The sequence below is a fragment of the Tachypleus tridentatus genome, chromosome 6 (assembly GCF_004210375.1).
Source record: "Tachypleus tridentatus isolate NWPU-2018 chromosome 6, ASM421037v1, whole genome shotgun sequence".
Lineage (NCBI taxonomy): Eukaryota > Metazoa > Arthropoda > Merostomata > Xiphosura > Limulidae > Tachypleus > Tachypleus tridentatus.
In genome coordinates, this window is record NC_134830.1 from 2,115,177 (window position 1) to 2,137,522 (window position 22,346).

A 22,346-nucleotide genomic window follows, 5' to 3' on the forward strand; every position below is an offset into this window, starting at 1 on the left:
TCTGAATACAAATGTTTAAACTGAGTAACAATGGAGTTTACTCTCCTCACCAAATTACGTTGTTCTGAAGACAAATGTTTAAACTGAGTAACAATGGGGGTTACTCTCCTTACCTAATTACGTTGTTCTGAATACAAATGTTTAAACTGAGTAACAATGGAGTTTACTCACCTCACCAAATTACGTTGTTCTGAAGACAAATGTTTAAACTGAGTAACAATGGGGGTTACTCTTCTTACTAAATTACGTTGTTCTGAACACAAATGTTTAAACTGAGTCACAATGGGGGTTACTCTTCTTACTAATTTACGTTGTTCTGAAGACAAATGTTTAAACCAAGTAACAATGGGCTTTACTATCCTTACTAAATTACAGTTTTAGAGAAACAGCTTTAAACCGAGTAACAATGGGTTTTACTCTCCTAAATAAATTACTTTGTATCAGAGACAAATGCTTAAACAGAATAACAATAGGGTTTTAATTTCCTTACTAAATTGTGTTTTGTTAGAGACGAGTGTTTAAACGGATTAAGGATACGGTATTATTCACCTTTCTAAATTGTGTTCTTTTAGAGACAAGTGTTTAAAGGGATTAAGGATACGGTATTATTCACCTCTCTAAATTGTGTTCTTTTAGAGACAAGTGTTTAAAGGGATTAAGGATACGGTATTATTCACCTCTCTAAATTGTGTTCTTTTAGAGACAAGTGTTTAAAAGGATTAAGGATACGGTATTATTCACCTCTCTAAATTGTGTTCTTTTAGAGACAAGTGTTTAAGCGGATTAAGGATACGGTATTATTCACCTTACTAAATTGTGTTCTTTTAGAGACAAGTGTTTAAAGGGATTAAGGATACGGTATTATTCACCTTTCTAAATTGTGTTCTTTTAGAGACAAGTGTTTAAACTGAGAAAGAGTGAGTTCTACTCTTCTTACTAAATTATGATGTTTTATAGACAAATATTTAAATGTAGTAACTATGTGGTTTTACTCTCCTAACTAAGTTACGTTGTTTTAAGTGACAAATATTGAAATGGAGTAACAATGGGGTTTTATTCTGCTTACTAAGTTACGTTGTTTTAAGTGACAAATATTGAAATGGAGTAACAATGGGGTTTTATTCTGCTTACTAAATTGCATTGGCTTATAGACAAATGTTTTAACAGAGTAACAATGAGTTTTACTCTCCTTACCAAATTACGTTCTTCTAAAAAGAAATATGTAAAAGGTGTATACATGGGTTTTACTATCCTTACCAAATTACCTTGTTTTAGAAACAAATGTTTAAACGGAGTAACTAAGTTACGTTGTGTTAGAGAGAAATGACAGTTTTATCGTTATTTTAACTGCCCAGTGTTTTTAATCGTAGTGATTTCGGAGCCCCTATCACCTTGCCACCTACTTTTAGCAGCCCAGATTAATGCAATAATTCACACGGTAGTCTCGGAATGTTAACTGATGAGTTTCCTTCTTTTCTCTATATGGTGTGAGTGTTTACCAAGAGGGTTTTTGTGCACTGTCTTTATTATGTTAATAACTGGTGTCAAACTTTTATTTCATCGTTCAGTTGAATGTTGTACAATATTAGTAATTAATTATCACGTTTGGAAACCACGTGAAAGCACGTCTGGATGTCTCGTCATCATCATCACCTGTGGATGTTTCATCATCATCCTCACGTGTGGATGTCTAGTCATCATCATCACATGTGGATGTCTCGTCATCATCCTCACGTGTGAATGTCTCGTCATCATCCTCACGTGTGGATGTCTCGTCATCATCATCACGTGTGGATGTATCGTCATCATCATCACCTGTGGATGTCTCGTCATCATCCTCACGTGTGGATGTCTCGTCATAATCATCACCTATGGATGTTTCATCATCATCCTCACGTGTGAATGTCTCGTCATCATCATCACGTGTGGATGTCTCGTCATCATCATCACCTGTGGATGTCTCGTCATCATCATCACGTGTGGATGTCTCGTCATCATCATCACCTGTGGATGTCTCGTCATCATCATCACCTGTGGATGTCTCGACATCATCATCACGTGTGAATGTCTCGTCATGGACTGTTGTTTGATTTATTTTATTAACTTCTACTTTCCTCTTTTCTTACTGTTACATTATTCGTTTACACGAGTTGCTCACATTTGATATATTTTCATTTCTGGGCGAGATTCACATTAATATAAATATTCTTCTGAGTTTTCTAAAACAGTCTTACTATCTGGTTTTCTGGACTGCAAAAATTCAACAGCCAATCTAAAGCTAAGTAATCTACTCAAAATATAAACATTTGTCGAAATAAGTTATGACTTAAATGCCTTAGCATTCAAACTGCGTTATCATGTAGTTAGGCTAATCCTGTGGTATTTACAAACTACCACGTGACTACTGCGATCAAAATACATTTTTATAATAAAAGCACTAGTCATCTAGTAACTATTGATCATCATGTGACTAAAGCACACCTTCGTAACTTACTATCTGTTAAAAGTGACTAATTTGTGACTTATTCTAAGAAAGAATATATTCTGTCTCCTCTAGGTTGCGTCTTAAACAACTTAAAATGTAGGTAAAAATTGCACAAATTAAAAATAAATCTCATTCGGGTCAGAATTCTGCTTTGTCACAGTGCTATAATAACAAAATGATTGAGGTATTTATCTCTAGTCATTCTTGTCATAGTCACCGAGGCAGCTCAGCCAGGGATACGGATCGATCCACTCTCTTATTGTTTTTACTACTTAAGCCAACTTCACGACATTTTGAGGTAAGAACAAATTAGTTGTATTGAATTAAGCAAACAGTCGATTTAAAAAAAACAAATAATTTTCCCCAACTATTTAGGTGAATATTATAAAACATCTATATATTTTACTGACCTCTAACTCACATTCACGCCCCCGCAAGTACAGCGGTATGTCTCCGGATTTACAACGCTAAAATCAGTGGTTCAATTCCCCTCGGTAGGCTGAGCAGATAGCCCGATGTGGCTTTGCTATGAGAAAAAAAACTCACTTTCACTGTTATTTTAATCAATCACGATTAAAGCCTTTTTGATAACTACTCCCAGGTTAAACTAAGAACTACAAACTCCATCAACATTACGATCAAGTTTGTTTGTTTTTGAATTTCGCACAAAGCTACTCGAGGGCTATCTGCGCTAGCCGTCCCTAATTCAACAGTGTAAGACTAGAAGGAAGGCAGCTAGTTATCATCACCCACCGCCAACTCTTGGGCTACTCTTTTACCAACGAATAGTGCGATTGACCGTAACATTGTAACGCCCCCACGGCTTAAAGAGCGAGCATAGCATGTTTGGTGCGACCGGAATTCGAATCCACGACCCTCAAATTACGAGTCGAACGCCTTAACCCACCTAGCCATGCCTGGCCACCATTACGATCAATCGTACACATCTAAATACTGCCAGCTTTTGTGTGAGATCTCAGAAACGTTTATTAACTATGGTTTTACACATTAAGCCCTAAAATGCAAGTTGTATAAGAAATTTGCCGAATTATAGGAGGGCAAAAACATGCTTCTCCGTCTTTTAGTATTTCATATATTAATTAATTAAAATGTTGTAGTATGATCACTAAAGAAATAAGTTATATTGAAACTAAACCAAAAAAAACAACATAAATACATACTGGAAACAAATTCATAGTTTAAAAAATTAATGATTTTTAAAATACTTTCTGGAAAAACAACAGATATTTTATTATTATTATTTCTCATGGACATAAGTCGTTTCCTTATATTATTCTTTTTACTAAACAAAACATATTTTGCCTTTATTATAAATGCAAAAGTATTGAACTTAATTAAAATATATTAAATTTGTATTTGAATTAAATGAAATATTAAATAAGAGTTGTTGTTTTCGGAATTTCGCACAAAGCTACTCGAGTGCTATCTGCGCTAGCCGTCCCTAATTCAACAGTGTAAGACTAGAAGGATTTGTTTGTTTGTTTTGGAATTTCGCACAAAGCTACTCGAGGGCTATCTGTGCTAGCCGTCCCTAATTTAGCAGTGTAAGACTAGAGGGAAGGCAGCTAGTCATCACCACCCACCGCCAACTCTTGGGCTACTCTTTTACCAACGAATAGTGGGATTGACCGTCACATTATAACGCCACCACGGCTGGGAGGGCGAGCATGTTTGGCACGACTCGGGCGCGAACCCGCGACCCTCAGATTACGAAGCGCACGCCTTAACGCGCTAGGCCATGCCAGGCCCATTAAATAAGAGAAACGATTATAACTTAGGATTATAATTTTAATTATGGCGTTAAATCCAAACACAACATTAATTAATGTTTATTTGTCCACTGTTTTTTCACATGTTTCTAATAATTTGTCTCGAAAGTATAAATTACTTTTTAGTTTCTCGGATGAGAAACCACATTAAAATTGCTACTATAATAAATAACAATCGGTTAATTGTATTATAATTATGAATTAAGAACAAACCAATGTTGCATTAAGAGATGTCAAATATGAACCTTTATGCACTACACATTGATAACTTCATTCTGTTACATAACTGAAGCAAACAGTGTCGTTACCAGTCAGCACCTGCTTTAAACCATAAAGAATACATTTTTAAGTGTTCAATCTTTCACGAAACAGAAAGAGCGTAAACATGCATATTGAGTCATATTATGACAAAAAACAACAACAATCAAACAAACCCGTACCTAAATGTGACGTATGAATATTCGTAACTTCTCTGTTTACCATCTAAAGATCGCTAGCAATGCATGTTTAGTTTGGTAAAATAATAGTTTTGGTATTAAGCTAGTTAAACCTCTTTAATACTTAATAAGGTTTTGTAAATGTAAAATCTTGATTGAACTATAACCTTCTTACTTAATTCATGTGAGTTAGATAAACGTTCCTTGCATTAATTTATCAATGATGCATTATTTAGAAATCTCTTCTTTTAATTATGAAATGTAAAGAACCCTAAGAAAATAACCAACACGAAATAAAGTTTCAATGATTTTCTTTTCTTTAATTTAGCAAAACAAAATTCAGTCTAAAGTTCTAGCTTTTTGTGATATACAGTTTACACCAGACAACAGATATTGTTTGTATCATCATTTATACCAAAAAACAGATATTGTTTGTATCATCATTTATACCAAAAAACAGATATTGTTTTTATCATCATTTATACCAAACAACAGATATTGTTTGTATCATCATTTATACCAAACACCATAGATTGTTTGTATCATCATTTGTATGAAACAAGTTGTTTGTATCATTTATATGAAACAACAAATATTGTTTTTATCATCATTTATACCAAACAACAGATATTGTTTGTATCATCATTTATACCAAACAACAGATATTGTTTGTATCATCATTTATACCAAACACCATAGATTGTTTGTATCATCATTTGTATGAAACAAGTTGTTTGTATCATTTATATGAAACAACAAATATTGTTTTTATCATCATTTATACCAAACAGCAAATATTGTTTTAACATCATTTTTGCTAAACAACATATATTGTTTTTTATTATTATATATACCAAACATCACATATTGTTTTTATCATCATTTATACAATAAACACTGCTGTTTTGCATTTTTATCTCTATCAGACAATAAATATTAGATTTTGTTATTGTTTACATTAGACAATAACGCTATTCAAAGAAACAGACATTGCGAGTTTGAAAACTACAGTCTTAAGAATCCATGTAGTAAACAGGCTAATATAAATCTCGTGTAGTAAACATACTAATATAGATCTGGTGTAGTAAACATACTAATATAGATCCTGTGTAGTAAACATGCTAATATATATCCCATGTAGTAAACATCCTAATATAAATCTCGTGTAGTAAACATACTAATATAGATCTGGTGTAGTAAACATACTAATATAGATCCTGTGTATTAAACATGCTGATATAGATCCCGTGTACCACGTACTGAAGATAAGATGTACAACTTTAAATTAAAAATGCTACGTTCCACTTATTTTTGTAACGTCATGCAGAGAACGTTGTAATGACAAGTTAATGGTAACCTTTGGAAGAACGTGATTCAGGGCTTTGCTGTAACAAGAAACATTCGTCTATAACTTTCACTGAAAAGTTTTATTAGAGCATGCGCACAGAGACAAATGTAATAAACCACCTGTACAACGGATTAACAAATACATAAACTATTAAAATCAAAATAAGTAACTGAATAGTTATATTTATTAGTGATGTAATGAACTGTGTAATTGTCTGCTGATGTAAAAGGGCCACGTGCGTCTTGGCAATATTTTCGAAAGAATACTCATATACAGAGAAATATTAAACGTTTGCTTTGAATCTGGCACCAGTGTATAAAAAGGACTTTTTTGGAATACTTTCAAAAATTCCTTTTATTTTGTTGTGTCTGAACCAACATTTCTTTTCACTTATGAATGTTGTTGAGCACTTATTAAAATGTAAATTAACAGTCGCTGTGTCAAGTTCACTTCATTACTACGTTTAACTTCTGATGTTGTAGTTAATTAGTATCCCAGAGCACATATACAAACGCGTATTTCAACATGCAACACTTAATTCGAAGGAAAAACTAGTATAAAATTTCTGTTCAAACATGGCTCGGTGTTCAGCATGCTTGTACTAAAAATCCAAGAATTCATGGTTCACATCCCAATTCTACAAAAATGTACACTCCTATAAGATGACACTCACACGTGAGTGTATAATATGACACTCAAAAAGGAATTTATAAAATGACACTCACAGGAATTTATAACATGACACTCACACAGGAATTTATAAGATGACACTCACACAAAATTTTACAAAATCACACTCACACGTGAGTTTATAAAATGACACTCACACAGAAATTTATAAGATGACACTCACATAGGAGTTTATGAAATGACACTCACACAAGAGTTTATAAGATGACACTCACACAGGAATTTATAAGATCACACTAAAACAGAAAGTTATAAGATCAAACTCACACCTGAATTTATAAGATGACACTAAGAGGATTTTATAAAATGACACTTGCACAGGAGTTTCTAAGATAACACTTATATAGGAATGTATAAGATGACACTCACACAGAAATTTATAAGATGACACTCACACAGGAATTTATTAGATGACACTCACACAGGATTTTATAAGACAACACTGAAACAGGAGTTTATAAGATCACACTCACACATGAATTTATAAGATGACATTCACAGGATTTTATAAGATGACACTCACACAGGAGTTTATAAGATGACACTCACACGGGAATATATAAAATAACACTCACAGGAGTTTATAAAATGACACTCACGGGAAATTTCTAAAATGACACTCAAGCAGAAGTTTATAAAATGACACTGACAAGGAATTTATAAGATTACACACACGGGAATTTATAAAGTGACACTCACATAGGAATTTATAAGATGAAACACACAGGAGTTTATACAATGACACTCAGACACTCACACAGGGGTTTATAAGATGGCACTCACACAGGGGTTTATAAGATGACACTCACTCCTGAATTTATACGATTACACTCACACAGGTGTTTATAAGATGACACACACACAGGAATTTATAAGATGACACTCACACAGGTGTTTATAAGATGACACTAACACAGGATTTTATAAGACGACACTCACACAAGAATTTATAAGATACACACAGGATTTTATAAGATGACACTCAAACAGGAGTTTATAAGATCACACTCACACAGGAATTTATAATATGACACTCAAACAGGAGTTTATAAGATGACACTCACACAGAATTTCATAAGATGACACTCACACACAATTTCATAAGATGACACTCACACTGGAATTTATAAGATGACACTCACACAGGATTTCATAAGATGACACTCACCCAGGAATTTATAAGATCACACTCACACAGGAATTTAGAAGATCACACTCACACAAGAGTTTATAAGATGACACCACACATGAATTTATAAGATGACACTCACAGGATTTTATAAAATGACACTGACAAGGAATTTATAAGATGACACTCACACGGGAGTTTCTAAGATGACACTCACACAGGAATTTATAAGATGACTCACACAGGAATTTATAAGATGGCACTCAAACAGGAGTTTATAATATGACACTCACACAGTAGTTTGTAAGATGACACTCACACAGGAATTTATAAGATGACACTCACACAGGAATTTATAAGATGACACTCACTCCGGAATTTATACGATGACACTCACACAGGTGTTTATAAGATGACACACACACAGGAATTAATAAGATGACACTCACACAGGTGTTTATAAGATGACACTAACACAGGATTTTATAAGACGACACTCACACAGGAATTTATAAGATACACACAGGATTTTTAAGATGACAGTCAAACAGGAGTTAATAAGATGACACTCACACAGGAATTTATAAGATGACACTCACACAGAAATTTATTAGATGACACTCACACTGAAGTTTATAAGATGACACTCACACGGGAGTTTATAAGATGACACTCACACATGAATTTATAAGATGACACTCACAGGATTTTATAAGATGACACTCACACAGGAGTTTGTAAGATGACACTCACACGGGAATATATAAGATGACACTCACAGCAGTTTATAAAATGACACTCACAAGGAAATTCTAAGATGACACTCAAGCAGGAGTTTATAAGATGACACTCACACGGGCGTTTCTAAGATGACACTCACACTGAAGTTTATAAGATGACACTTACACAGGAATTTATAAGATTACACTCACACAGGAATTTATTAGATGACACTCACAAGGAATTTCTAAAATGACACTCAAGCAGGAGTTTATAAAATGACACTGACAAGGAATTTATAAGATGACACACACAGGAATTTATAATATGACACTTACACAGGAATTTATAAGATTACACACACGGGAATTTATAAGATGACACTCACACAGGAATTTATAAGATGACTCACACAGGAATTTATAAGATGGCACTCAAACAGGAGTTTATAATATGACACTCACACAGTAATTTGTAAGATGACACTCACAGAGGTGTTTATAAGATGACACTCACACAAGAATTTATAAGATGACTCTCACGCAGGAGTTCATAAAATGACACTGACACAGGAGTTTATAAGATGAAACTCACACAGGAATTTATAATATGGCACTCACACAGGAGGTTATAAGATGATAGTCACACAGGAGGTGGCGCTGCTGATTTATTCTTCTTTTTATATTTAGGAAAGGAAGACAGACCGTAGCTTCGTTCGTGACGCCCACATTGGATCAGTGATAACATTTTTTGGCTCAATTTCCTATGATGGACAGCCTATTGATAACCTATTATGAATTTTTCATCTACAAACGAAAGCTTCACGAGAAAATTATGAAACGATATAAATCTCATACGTTGTAAACTACTTCAACCAACACTATAATATACACAATTGTTAAAGTTACAAGTTAGTTCAATTTTTCAGCACCAGGTTTTATCTAGTTCTACACGTTTCAAACTAGGTTAGTTCGTTCAAAACTGCTTTTTACACAGTGCTAAACACCAAAAACTAGACAGTACTGTGTTTTACTCATTCCTAAACTTTACAGAAGAATTCAAATTCGTTCAACACCATGTCTTACTCAGGCCTAAACGTTACAAACTAGTTCAAGTCGTTTAACATCTTGTTTTACATAGTTCTAAATGTTACAAAGTTGTTCAGTTCCTTTAACATCATGCTTTACTCAGTTCTTAACGTTATAAACGAGTTCACTTCCTTCAACACAATGTTTTATACAGTTTCAAACGATACAAACTAGTTTCGTTCATTCAACACCATATTTTATTCAGTTCTAAACGTTTACAAACTAGTTCAGTTCGTTCAATACCGTGTCTTACACAGGCCTAAACGTTACAAACTCATTCAGTTCGTTCAACACAGTGTTTTACTCAGTTCTAAACGTTACAAGTTGGTTCAGCTCCTTCAACACAATTTCTTACTCACTTTTAAACGATACAAACTAGTTCATATCGTTTCACCCCATGTTCTACTCAGTAGTGAACGTTTCAAATTAGTTCAGTTGGTACAAAGAACGTAACAAACACTAGTTTAGTTTCTTCAACACTATTTTTTCTCAATTCTAAACTTTACAAACTATTTCATTTCGTTAAACAGCATCTTACTAGTCACTAACGAGTTTAGTTTGTTCAACACCATGTTTTACTCAGTTTTAAAAGTCACAAAGTAGTTCTGCTTGTTCAACACCATGTTTTACACTATTCTAAAGTTACAAAACTATTCATTTCGTTCAACACCAAATTTTATTCAATTCTAAACATCAGAAACTAGTTTAGTTCGTTTTTCTACACATTGTTTTACACAGTTCTAAAGTTACAAAATAATTCAACACCGTATTTTACTGTATTCTAAACACGTTAAGAACTAGTTCAGCTCGTTGAACACCATGTTTTACTCAGTTACATGGCCCGGCATGGCCTAGCGCGTAAGGCGTGCGACTCGTAATCCGAGGGTCGCGGGTTCGCGCCCGCGTCGCGCTAAACATGCTCGCCCTCCCAGCCGTGGGGGTGTATAATGTGACGGTCAATCCCACTATTCGTTGGTAAAAGAGTAGCCCAAGAGTTGGCGGTGGGTGGTGATGACTAGCTGCCTTCCCTCTAGTCTTACACTGCTAAATTAGGGACGGCTAGCACAGATAGCCCTTGAGTAGCTTTGTGCGAAATTCCAAAACAAACAAACAAACAAACTCAGTTACAAACATTACAAACTACATCGGTTTGTTCCACACGATGATTTACTAAATGATAAATGTTAGAAACTAGTTTTGTTCATTGAACACCATATTTTACTTAGGTCTAAACGTTGCAAAATAATTCCTTTCGTTGAGAACCATGTTTTACGCAGTTCTAAACGTTAGAAACTAGTTCAGTTTCTTCAACACAATCTTTTAATGACTTTTAAACAACACAAACTCGTTCAGTTCCTTTAACACCATGTTTTTCTCAGTTATAAGCGATAAAACATGTTCAGTTCGTTCAACACCTTTTTTAATACAGTTCTAAACGTTATAAATTTGTTCACTTTGTTCAACACTATCTTTTAATTAGATCTAAACGTTACAAATTAGTTCAGTTTGTCCAACACGATATTTTACTCATTTGTAAACTTTACAAACGAGTTCAGTTCATTCAACCCAGTGTTCTACTCAGTTCTAAACATTACAAACTTTTTCCGTTCGGTGAACACATTGTTTTGCTCATTTATCAACGTTACAAACTAATTCAGTTCGTTCAACACCTATTTTTCTCTGTTCTACTTGTTACAAATTAGTTCACTTCCTTCAACACAATGTTTTATACAGTTCTAAACATTACAAACTAGTTCAAATCGTTCACTCATTACTTTATACAGTTCATAACGTTACAGTATAGTTCCATTCATTCAATACCATGTTTCACTCAGTTCTAAACGCTACAAACTACTTCAGTTTTTTCAACACTGTGTTCTATTCTGTTCTAAACCATAGAAACTAGTTCAATTCGTTTAATAACATGTTTTACTCATTTCTCCACATTAAAAACTTGTTCCTTTCGTTCATCTCCATGTTTTACTCAAATCTAAACGTTGGAAACTGCTTCATTTCATTCAACACCGTATTATACTTAATTCCAAACGTTAAAAACTTGTTCAGTTTTTTAAACACATTGTTTTAGTCAGTTCTAAATGTCACAAAATATTTCAATTCGTTCAACATAGTGTTTTACTCAGTTCTATACGTTAGATACTAGTTCAGTTTGTTTAACACAACATTCTACTCAGTTCTATACGTTAGATACTAGTTCAGTTTGTTTAACACAACATTCTACTCAGTTCTAAACGTTAGATACTAGTTCAGTTTGTTTAACACAACATTCTACTCAGTTCTATACGTTAGATACTAGTTCAGTTTGTTTAACACAACATTCTACTCAGTTCTAAACGTTAGATACTAGTTCAGTTTGTTTAACACAACATTCTACTCAGTTCTATACGTTAGATACTAGTTCAGTTTGTTTAACACAACATTCTACTCAGTTCTAAACGTTAGATACTAGTTCAGTTTGTTTAACACAACATTATACTCAGTTCTAAACGTTAGATACTAGTTCAGTTTGTTTAACACAACATTCTACTCAGTTCTATACGTTAGATACTAGTTCAGTTTGTTTAACACAACATTCTACTCAGTTCTATACGTCAGATACTAGTTCAGTTTGTTTAACACAACATTCTACTCAGTTCTAAACATTAGATACTAGTTCAGTTTGTTTAACACAACATTCTACTCAGTTCTATACGTTAGATACTAGTTCAGTTTGTTTAACACAACATTCTACTCAGTTCTATACGTTAGATACTAGTTCAGTTTGTTTAACACAACATTCTACTCAGTTCTATACGTTAGATACTAGTTCAGTTTGTTTAACACAACATTCTACTCAGTTCTAAACGTTAGATACTAGTTCAGTTTGTTTAACACAACATTCTACTCAGTTCTATACGTTAGATACTAGTTCAGTTTGTTTAACACAACATTCTACTCAGTTCTAAACGTTAGATACTAGTTCAGTTTGTTTAACACAACATTCTACTCAGTTCTATACGTTAGATACTAGTTCAGTTTGTTTAACACAACATTCTACTCAGTTCTATACGTCAGATACTAGTTCAGTTTGTTTAACACAACATTCTACTCAGTTCTAAACATTAGATACTAGTTCAGTTTGTTTAACACAACATTCTACTCAGTTCTATACGTTAGATACTAGTTCAGTTTGTTTAACACAACATTCTACTCAGTTCTAAACGTTAGATACTAGTTCAGTTTGTTTAACACAACATTCTACTCAGTTCTATACGTTAGATACTAGTTCAGTTTGTTAACACAACATTCTACTCAGTTCTATACGTTAGATACTAGTTCAGTTTGTTTAACACAACATTCTACTCAGTTCTATACGTTAGATACTAGTTCAGTTTGTTTAACACAACATTCTACTCAGTTCTATACGTTAGATACTAGTTCAGTTTGTTTAACACAACATTCTACTCAGTTCTATACGTTAGATACTAGTTCAGTTTGTTTAACACAACATTCTACTCAGTTCTATACGTTAGATACTAGTTCAGTTTGTTTAACACAACATTCTACTCAGTTCTATACGTTAGATACTAGTTCAGTTTGTTTAACACAACATTCTACCCAGTTCTAAACGATATAAAGTTGTTCAGTTTACAAACACTATTTCAGTTTGATGAACACCATTTTTTACTCAGGTTTAAACGTTTCAAACTAGTTCAGTTCCTACAACACATTGATTTATACAGTTCTAAACACTATAAAATAATTCAGTTCCTTCAACATCATGTTTTACTCAATTCTAAACGTTTCAAACTTGCTCAGTTCCTTCAACATAATGTGTTATCCAGTTCTGAACAATACAAACTAGTTCAGTTCGTTCAACACTATACAGTGTTCTACTAATTTTTAATCGTTAGAAACTACTTAATTTCGTTCAACACCATATTTTAGTCACTTCTACACGTTACAAACACTATTTTAGTTTGTTCAACACCATAGTTTACTCAAATCTAAACGTTTCAAAGTAGTTCAGTTCTTTCGACACAATGTTTTATACAGTTCTAAGCGTTACAAACTAGTTCATTTCGTTCAACTCAATGTTTTATTCAGTTCTGAACGTTTCAGTTGAGTTAAGTATCTTCAACATAATGTTTTATACATTTCTTAACGATACAAACTAGTTCGGTTTCTGCAATACAATGTTTTGTACAGTTTAAAACTTTACAATCTCGTTTGTACGTTTACAACAAAGTAAAACATGGAGTACAATGAACAAATTTGGTTTCAAACATGGTGTTGAACGTTATAAATTAGTTAACTTCGCTCAACACAATGTTTTATTAAATTATAATCGTTACAAACTAGCTCAATTCTTTCAACACAATATTCTGCTGAATTCTAAACGTTATAAACTAGTTCAGTTCGTTTTATACTATGTCTTACTCAATTCTAAACGTTACAAAATAATTCATTTCGTTCAACACTGGGTTTTACCTAGTTTAAACGTTACAGAGTAGTTCAGTTCGTTCAATACCATGTTTTACTCAACTCTAAACGTTTCAAAGTAGTTCAGTTCCTTCAACGCTATGTTTTAATCAGTTCTAAACTTTACAAACTAGTTCTGTTCCTTGAACACTATGTTTTAATCAGTTCTAAACCTTACAAACTAGTTCTGTTCCTTGAACACTATGTTGTAATCAGTTCTAAACCTTACAAACTAGCTCTGTTCCTTGAACACTATGTTGTAATCAGTTCTAAACCTTACAAACTAGCTCTGTTCCTTGAACACTATGTTTTAATCAGTTCTAAACCTTACAAACTAGTTCTGTTCCTTTAACACTATGTTTTAATCAGTTCTAAACCTTACAAACTAGCTCTGTTCTAGTTCTGTTCCTTTAACACTATGTTTTAATCAGTTCTAAACCTTACAAACTAGCTCTGTTCCCTGAACACTATGTTGTAATCAGTTCTAAACCTTACAAACTAGTCCTGTTTCTTGAACACTATGTTTTAATCAGTTCTAAACCTTACAAACTAGCTCTGTTCCTTGAACACTATGTTTTAATCAGTTCTAAACCTTACAAACTAGTTCTGTTCCCTGAACACTATGTTGTAATCAGTTCTAAACCTTACTAGTCCTGTTCCTTGAACACTATGTTTTAATCAGTTCTAAACCTTACAAACTAGTCCTGTTTCTTGAACACTATGTTTTAATCAGTTCTAAACCTTACAAACTAGCTCTGTTCCTTAAACACTATGTTGTAATCAGTTCTAAACCTTACAAACTAGCTCTGTTCCTTAAACACTATGTTGTAATCAGTTCTAAACCTTACAAACTAGTTCTGTTCCTTGAACACTATGTTTTAATCAGTTCTAAACCTTACAAACTAGTTCTGTTCCTTTAACACTATGTTGTAATCAGTTCTAAACCTTACAAACTAGTTCTGTTCCTTGAACACTATGTTGTAATCAGTTCTAAACCTTACAAACTAGCTTTGTTCCTTGAACACTATGTTGTAATCAATTCTAAACCTTACAAACTAGCTTTGTTCCTTGAACACTATGTTGTAATCAGTTCTAAACCTTACAAACTAGCTCTGTTCCTTGAACACTATGTTTTAATCAATTCTAAACCTTACAAACTAGCTTTGTTCCTTGAACACTATGTTGTAATCAGTTCTAAACCTTACAAACTAGCTCTGTTCCTTGAACACTATGTTGTAATCAGTTCTAAACCTTACAAACTAGTTCTGTTCCTTGAACACTATGTTGTAATCAGTTCTAAACCTTACAAACTAGTTCTGTTCCTTTAACACTATGTTGTAATCAGTTCTAAACCTTACAAACTAGCTCTGTTCCTTGAACACTATGTTGTAATCAGTTCTAAACGTTACAAACTAGTTCTGTTCCTTTAACACTATGTTTTAATCAGTTCTAAACGTTACAAACTAGTTCTGTTCCTTTAAAACACTATGTTGTAATCAGTTCTAAACCTTACAAACTAGTTCTGTTCCTTAAACACTATGTTGTAATCAGTTCTAAACCTTACAAACTAGCTCTATGTTGTAATCAGTTCTAAACCTTACAAACTAGCTCTGAACACTATGTTGTAATCAGTTCTAAACCTTACAAACTAGTTCTGTTCCTTTAACACTATGTTTTAATCAGTTCTAAACCTTACAAACTAGTTCTGTTCCTTTAACACTATGTTGTAATCAGTTCTAAACCTTACAAACTAGCTCTGTTCCTTGAACACTATGTTGTAATCAGTTCTAAACGTTACGAACTAGTTCTGTTCGTTTATTTTAATCAGTTCTAAACGTTACAAACTAGCTCTGTTCCTTGAACACTATGTTTTAATCAATTCTAAACCTTACAAACTAGCTTTGTTCCTTGAACACTATGTTGTAATCAGTTCTAAACCTTACAAACTAGCTCTGTTCCTTGAACACTATGTTTTAATCAATTCTAAACCTTACAAACTAGCTTTGTTCCTTGAACACTATGTTGTAATCAGTTCTAAACCTTACAAACTAGTTCTTGAACACTATGTTGTAATCAGTTCTAAACCTTACAAACTAGCTCTGTTCCTTGAACACTATGTTGTAATCAGTTCTAAACCTTACAAACTAGTTCTGTTCCTTTAACACTATGTTGTAATCAGTTCTAAACCTTACAAACTAGCTCTGTTCCTTGAACACTATGTTGTAATCAGTTCTAAACCTTACAAACTAGTTCTGTTCCTTTAACACTATGTTGTAATCAGTTCTAAACCTTACAAACTAGCTCTGTTCCTTGAACACTATGTTGTAATCAGTTCTAAACGTTACGAACTAGTTCTGTTCGTTTATTTTAATCAGTTCTAAACGTTACAAACTAGTTCTGTTCCTTTAACACTATGTTGTAATCAGTTCTAAACCTTACAAACTAGCTCTGTTCCTTAAACACTATGTTGTAATCAGTTCTAAACCTTACAAACTAGCTCTGTTCCTTAAACACTATGTTGTAATCAGTTCTAAACCTTACAAACTAGTTCTGTTCCTTTAACACTATGTTTTAATCAGTTCTAAACCTTACAAACTAGCTCTGTTCCCTGAACACTATGTTGTAATCAATTCTAAACCTTACAAACTAGCTCTGTTCCCTGAACACTATGTTGTAATCAATTTTAAACCTTACAAACTAGCTTTGTTCCTTGAACACTATGTTGTAATCAGTTCTAAACCTTACAAACTAGTTCTGTTCCTTTAACACTATGTTGTAATCAGTTCTAAACCTTACAAACTAGCTCTGTTCCTTGAACACTATGTTGTAATCAGTTCTAAACGTTACGAACTAGTTCTGTTCGTTTATTTTAATCAGTTCTAAACGTTACAAACTAGCTCTGTTCCTTGAACACTATGTTTTAATCAATTCTAAACCTTACAAACTAGCTTTGTTCCTTGAACACTATGTTGTAATCAGTTCTAAACCTTACAAACTAGCTCTGTTCCTTGAACACTATGTTTTAATCAATTCTAAACCTTACAAACTAGCTTTGTTCCTTGAACACTATGTTGTAATCAGTTCTAAACCTTACAAACTAGTTCTTGAACACTATGTTGTAATCAGTTACAAACTAGCTCTGTTCCTTGAACACTATGTTGTAATCAGTTCTAAACCTTACAAACTAGTTCTGTTCCTTTAACACTATGTTGTAATCAGTTCTAAACCTTACTAACTAGCTCTGTTCCTTGAACACTATGTTGTAATCAGTTCTAAACGTTACAAACTAGTTCTGTTCCTTTAACACTATGTTTTAATCAGTTCTAAACGTTACAAACTAATTTTGTTCCTTTAACACTACGTTTTAATCAGTTCTAAACGTTACGAACTAATTCTGTTCCTTTAACACTATATTTTAATCAGTTCTAAACGTTACGAACTAGTTCTGTTCGTTTATTTTAATCAGTTCTAAACCTTACAAACTAGTTCTGTTCCTTAAACACTATGTTGTAATCAGTTCTAAACCTTACAAACTAGCTCTGTTCCTTGAACACTATGTTTTAATCAGTTCTAAACCTTACAAACTAGCTCTGTTCCTTGAACACTATGTTGTAATCAGTTCTAAACCTTACTAACTAGTCTGTTCCTTGAACACTATGTTGTAATCAGTTCTAAACGTTACAAACTAGTTCTGTTCCTTGAACACTATGTTGTAATCAGTTCTAAACCTTACTAACTAGTCTGTTCCTTGAACACTATGTTGTAATCAGTTCTAAACGTTACAAACTAGTTCTGTTCCTTTAACACTATGTTTTAATCAGTTCTAAACGTTACAAACTAATTCTGTTCCTTTAACACTATGTTTTAATCAGTTCTAAACGTTACGAACTAGTTCTGTTCCTTTATTTTAATCAGTTCTAAACGTTACAAACTAGTTCTGTTCCTTCAACGCTATGTTTTAATCAGTTGTAAACGTTATAAACTAGTTCTGTTCCTTGAACAATATGTTGTAATAAGTTGTAAACGTTACAAACTAGTCTGAGATTTTTCTTGTAAGTTCGTTTGTCGTGTTTATGTAGATATTCGTCCATTTCTTTAATTTGGTTTCAAAACATTTCGATTTTGTTAAATAGGTGAAAGATATATTTATTTGTATTTTGAAAAGTCTGCTAAGAAATACGAATTTAACGAATTACCTTTCTTTAGCGACTGTACTGTAGGGGTAGTTACCCCACGGTTTATGAAATTACTTCAACGGCTTGGTTGTTTGTTTCAGCGCAGAGCAATGCTGTGCTTTGTTCATCGCGTGAAATAAAACCACAGTGTTCATCACTGTAACTCTATAAATGTATAGTTGGCTTAGTGAAAGATAATATTTGACGAACGATTCTTTGTTGTGGTTCATATAAATGTACTCGCTATTGAAAATGCAAGGAATATTTTTTTCCGTAACGGACACGTTCCAACTGGGATCGTTAAATCCAATGTTAAGAACTCTCTACCACGGAATCAATCACCAGTTTTTAATCTTTAATTTTTTTTTAGATATAAATATGACAGGTCTCCTTAAGACGGCTGCTATGGGTATTCAATTAAAATAAACTATAAAACAACGTGTCGACCTTCTTATTTCATCTTCAGGTTGATAAAAAAAAGTTTTTTACGTAAAGATGACCAACTAACATCAATAAGTTGTTCTGTAGTTTATTTTGATTGAAGTTTTAATACCCATACCAGCCGTCTTTAAAAGACGTTTTTAATTCAAGTGATTTTGTGGTCATTATGAATACGACACGTGTCCAATGTTCAGAAAATTCAAACCTGAAGAAAAACAGGAGCTCTTTGTGCTTTATCTATTTTCTGATCTTACCTGATTTCTCCGTATTTTCCAATCTTACCTGATTTCACCGTATTTTCCAATCTTAACTGATTTCTCCGTATTTTTCAATCTCACCTGATTTCATCGTATTTTTTAATCTTACATGATTTCTCCGATTTTCCAATCTTACCTGACTTTTCAATATTTTCCAATCTCACCTGATTTTACCGTATTTTTCAATCTTACCTGATTTCACCGTATTTTCCAATCTTACCTGATTTTACAGTATTTTCCAATCTTACCTGATTTCACCGTTTTTTCCAATCTCACCTGATTTCACCGTATTTTCCAATCTTACCTGATTCCACCGTATTTTCTAATCTTATTTCTTCCATATTTCTCCGTATCAGTAGCTTATTTTATTGAGAATATTTAACGATACATTTATGAAATAGTGTTTTTTTCAAACACAGGAGTAAGTAGTAAATAATTTATAATCCTGGTTTTTCATATACTCTTCAAAACAAAAAACGCAAAAGGAATATTGTTTTATTTTAAAGAGAAATAACGTTACAAGCTCAGAATATGTGATGTTACACGTGTTAAGACACTGACTGTCAGACCAAAATGACAATAAAAGTTGTGCACTTTGAAAACGGAGTAAAACAACGGATTTTTCGCCAAAACGCATTCGTGTTCAATAAATTTGTTTGAGAGATCTGCATGTTCTGCACGTGCAACATGTGCAAAATCCCTATAAAAGTGACGGGTTCTCGGTTTCCATAGCTCAGTGTTAAGCCACCGACACGCAATACAGTTACGCCAAGACTGACTGAAGCACAACGCAACAACGCCATTGATCGCTTGGAAGCAGGCGAATCTCGATCAGATGTTGCCAGATCTGTGAATGTCCACCCAAGCACCATCACAAGGCTATGGAATCGTCACCAACAACGTGGATCAACTCGTGACCGTCCACGATCTGGCAGACCTCGTGTGACCACGCCCGCACAAGATCGCTACATCCGGTTACGTCACCTTCGAGATAAGACCACCACTGCGACGTCTACTGCCTCAACCATACCAGGGCTGCGTAGGATTTCCGATCAGACCGTACACAACCGTTTACGAGATTCTTAGGCCCCATGTGCAACCCATCATGGTGAACGTCAACGACGTTTTTCAACATGACAACGCCCGTCCTCACACAGCCTGACTCACCACTGTCTTCTTGAAACACCACAACATCAACGTTCTTCCCTGGCCCTCCAGATCACCAGATTTAAACCCCATCGAACATCTTTGGGACGAGTTGGACCGACGTCTGCGACGGCGACAACATCAACCGCAGACTCTACCTCAGCTTGCAGCAGCTTTGCAGGCTGAGTGGACAGCCATTCCACAGGATGTGATTCATTATCTCATCGCTTCCATGGGCAGGAGATGCCAAGCAGTTATTGATGCTCACGGGGGGCATACTCGTTATTGACGTTGAGTGACGATAAACTTCAACTAGTGAGCGTGCACTTCGCCTTTGCAGACTTTGGATGTTCAGCAATGAATGCGCAAAGTTTCACACATGTCATACAGAACTACCCGGAATAAACTTGTTAACAATTTGTCTCAAATTTTGCCTTTTGCGTTTCTTTTTTTTTTTTTTGAAGAGTATATATACCACCAGTCGATAAAAGTGAGGATTTTTAATTGCAGTCTTTAATGAATTAATAGAATATATTTCTTAATAACTTTGATTCCTTTATAAACTAATTCATGAATCATAGTTAATAGTTTTATGCAAATTCAAACTTTCAATTTTCTATGGATTAAAAAGCTGTCATTAAAAGTTAAGGTAACTCTCTAAAATGGTTATAAGAGTGACTTTTTAAACTTAACTGTTTTACTTTAACTCAGAATTTCAGCTAAAGGCTTTGTTTGTACTTGTATTGGATACGATCGTTAAGAAAGTCACCAGCAATATGTTCTACAAACACAACTATATACAAACAAATGGCCTGAGAATGGACAACCCCGTATCATCAGTTCTAGCCAATATTTTTATGACACAAGTTGAAACACAAGCAATTAACACGGCATTACATCCACCACTATACTGGTACATATATGTAGATGACACGGTTGCGGGATTCAAATCTAAAGAACACATACTTAATTTTTTCAATCACATTAACTCTATACATCCCAACATTAACTTCACATGTAAACAGGAAGAAAGCAATCAAATATCATTTTGTAACCTCAAAATTACAAGAACCGATACACAATTTAAAACAGAAATCCATCGAAAAATAACCAATACTGGACTATACATTCCTTGGGACTCAGTATACGAAACAAAACAAAAACTCAACATACTAAGAAACCAAATAAACACAGCCATAAAACTATGTTCACCAGATAAAATTAACGATGAATTAGACAAAATAAAACAATACTTCATCAATATCAACAAGTTTCCTCCACAAACCGTAGAAAACATTATACGCACACAACCTGGACAGAAAGCAAAATCAACCAACTAAAGTAAATATATCTCACGAATCAAAAAATCACGAAACCATATACTGCTGTATACCATATATTCCTGACATCAGCAGACAAATAACCAACATTTGGCAAAAACTAGTAACAAAATATGGCATTTCAGTTAATACCAAATTTATTCAAAAACCAGACACAAAACTAAGGTCTATACTATGTAAAAACTACACTGACAAACACCACACCAACATTATTTATAAAATTCAATAACTGCCACGACTTCTATATTGGAGAAACAAGTAGAAAAATAGAAACCAGATTCAAAGAACACAAAAAGTCACCTTCACACGTTTTCAAACACTGCAAATCAAATAAACACAACATAACCATAGAAAACACTCAAATACTAAATAAAGAAACGCAAACTTAAAGAAGCCTTACTTATACAACAACGCAAGCTCAAAATAAACCAATACAAAGGAACACATTTATACCTATATTAATAAATATAATCCAACATCTAAGCACGCCCTCTACATTCCTACACTCAATTACACAACGCCCTTCAAACATGTGGTCAGCTATCGGTCAGTTACCTCTTTCTTTCTAAGTACGCCCGCTATATTCCTGACGATGACCGATGAAGGTATTAGTTTCTACTCTATCCATACTAGCCCTTTTTAAATATAAAAGTATTTCTTAATATTTAGTATTTCTTAACACGCTTATCCATCACTTACGATATACACGTTTAACAAAGATCAATTCTACACTTATTGTTGCATTGTAGGATCAGTTGAGTATAAAAACAGAAAAAAAAACTAACATTTATTGCTACACTACAAGATCCTGTTACTATAGA

The 22,346-nt window shown here is 33.6% G+C and overlaps 2 protein-coding genes and 1 long non-coding RNA gene across 4 annotated transcripts in view; 1 reads left to right on the forward strand and 2 right to left on the reverse strand.

Annotated features, from left to right (window-relative positions):
• The window catches only part of LOC143251828 (major facilitator superfamily domain-containing protein 6-like), a 50,190-nt gene that overhangs the window by 2,334 nt on the left and 25,510 nt on the right, over positions 1-22,346 (forward strand). The window contains exon 1 of one of the 2 annotated variants that reach the window (XM_076503069.1): positions 2,695-2,783. The exons of the other annotated variant lie outside the window; for it this stretch is intronic. The gene's annotated coding sequence lies outside the window, so the exon portion shown is untranslated. Of the gene's footprint in view, positions 1-2,694; positions 2,784-22,346 lie in introns of those variants that run through there. 2 annotated transcript variants of the gene reach the window in all.
• Positions 1,530-2,421, reverse strand: LOC143254473 (uncharacterized). The gene is made up of 2 exons (XM_076509651.1): positions 2,406-2,421; positions 1,530-2,121 (listed from the first exon to the last, which is right to left on the reverse strand). Exons 1-2 carry the CDS (start codon positions 2,419-2,421, stop codon positions 1,691-1,693), a joined length of 447 nt encoding a protein of 148 aa, XP_076365766.1. The 3' UTR covers positions 1,530-1,690.
• Positions 2,777-22,346, reverse strand: part of LOC143251829 (uncharacterized) — a 36,335-nt gene continuing 16,765 nt past the window's right edge. Inside the window, exon 5 of the long non-coding RNA XR_013028658.1 lies at positions 2,777-3,011. This is a non-coding gene — a long non-coding RNA (uncharacterized LOC143251829). The remainder of the gene's footprint in view (positions 3,012-22,346) is intronic.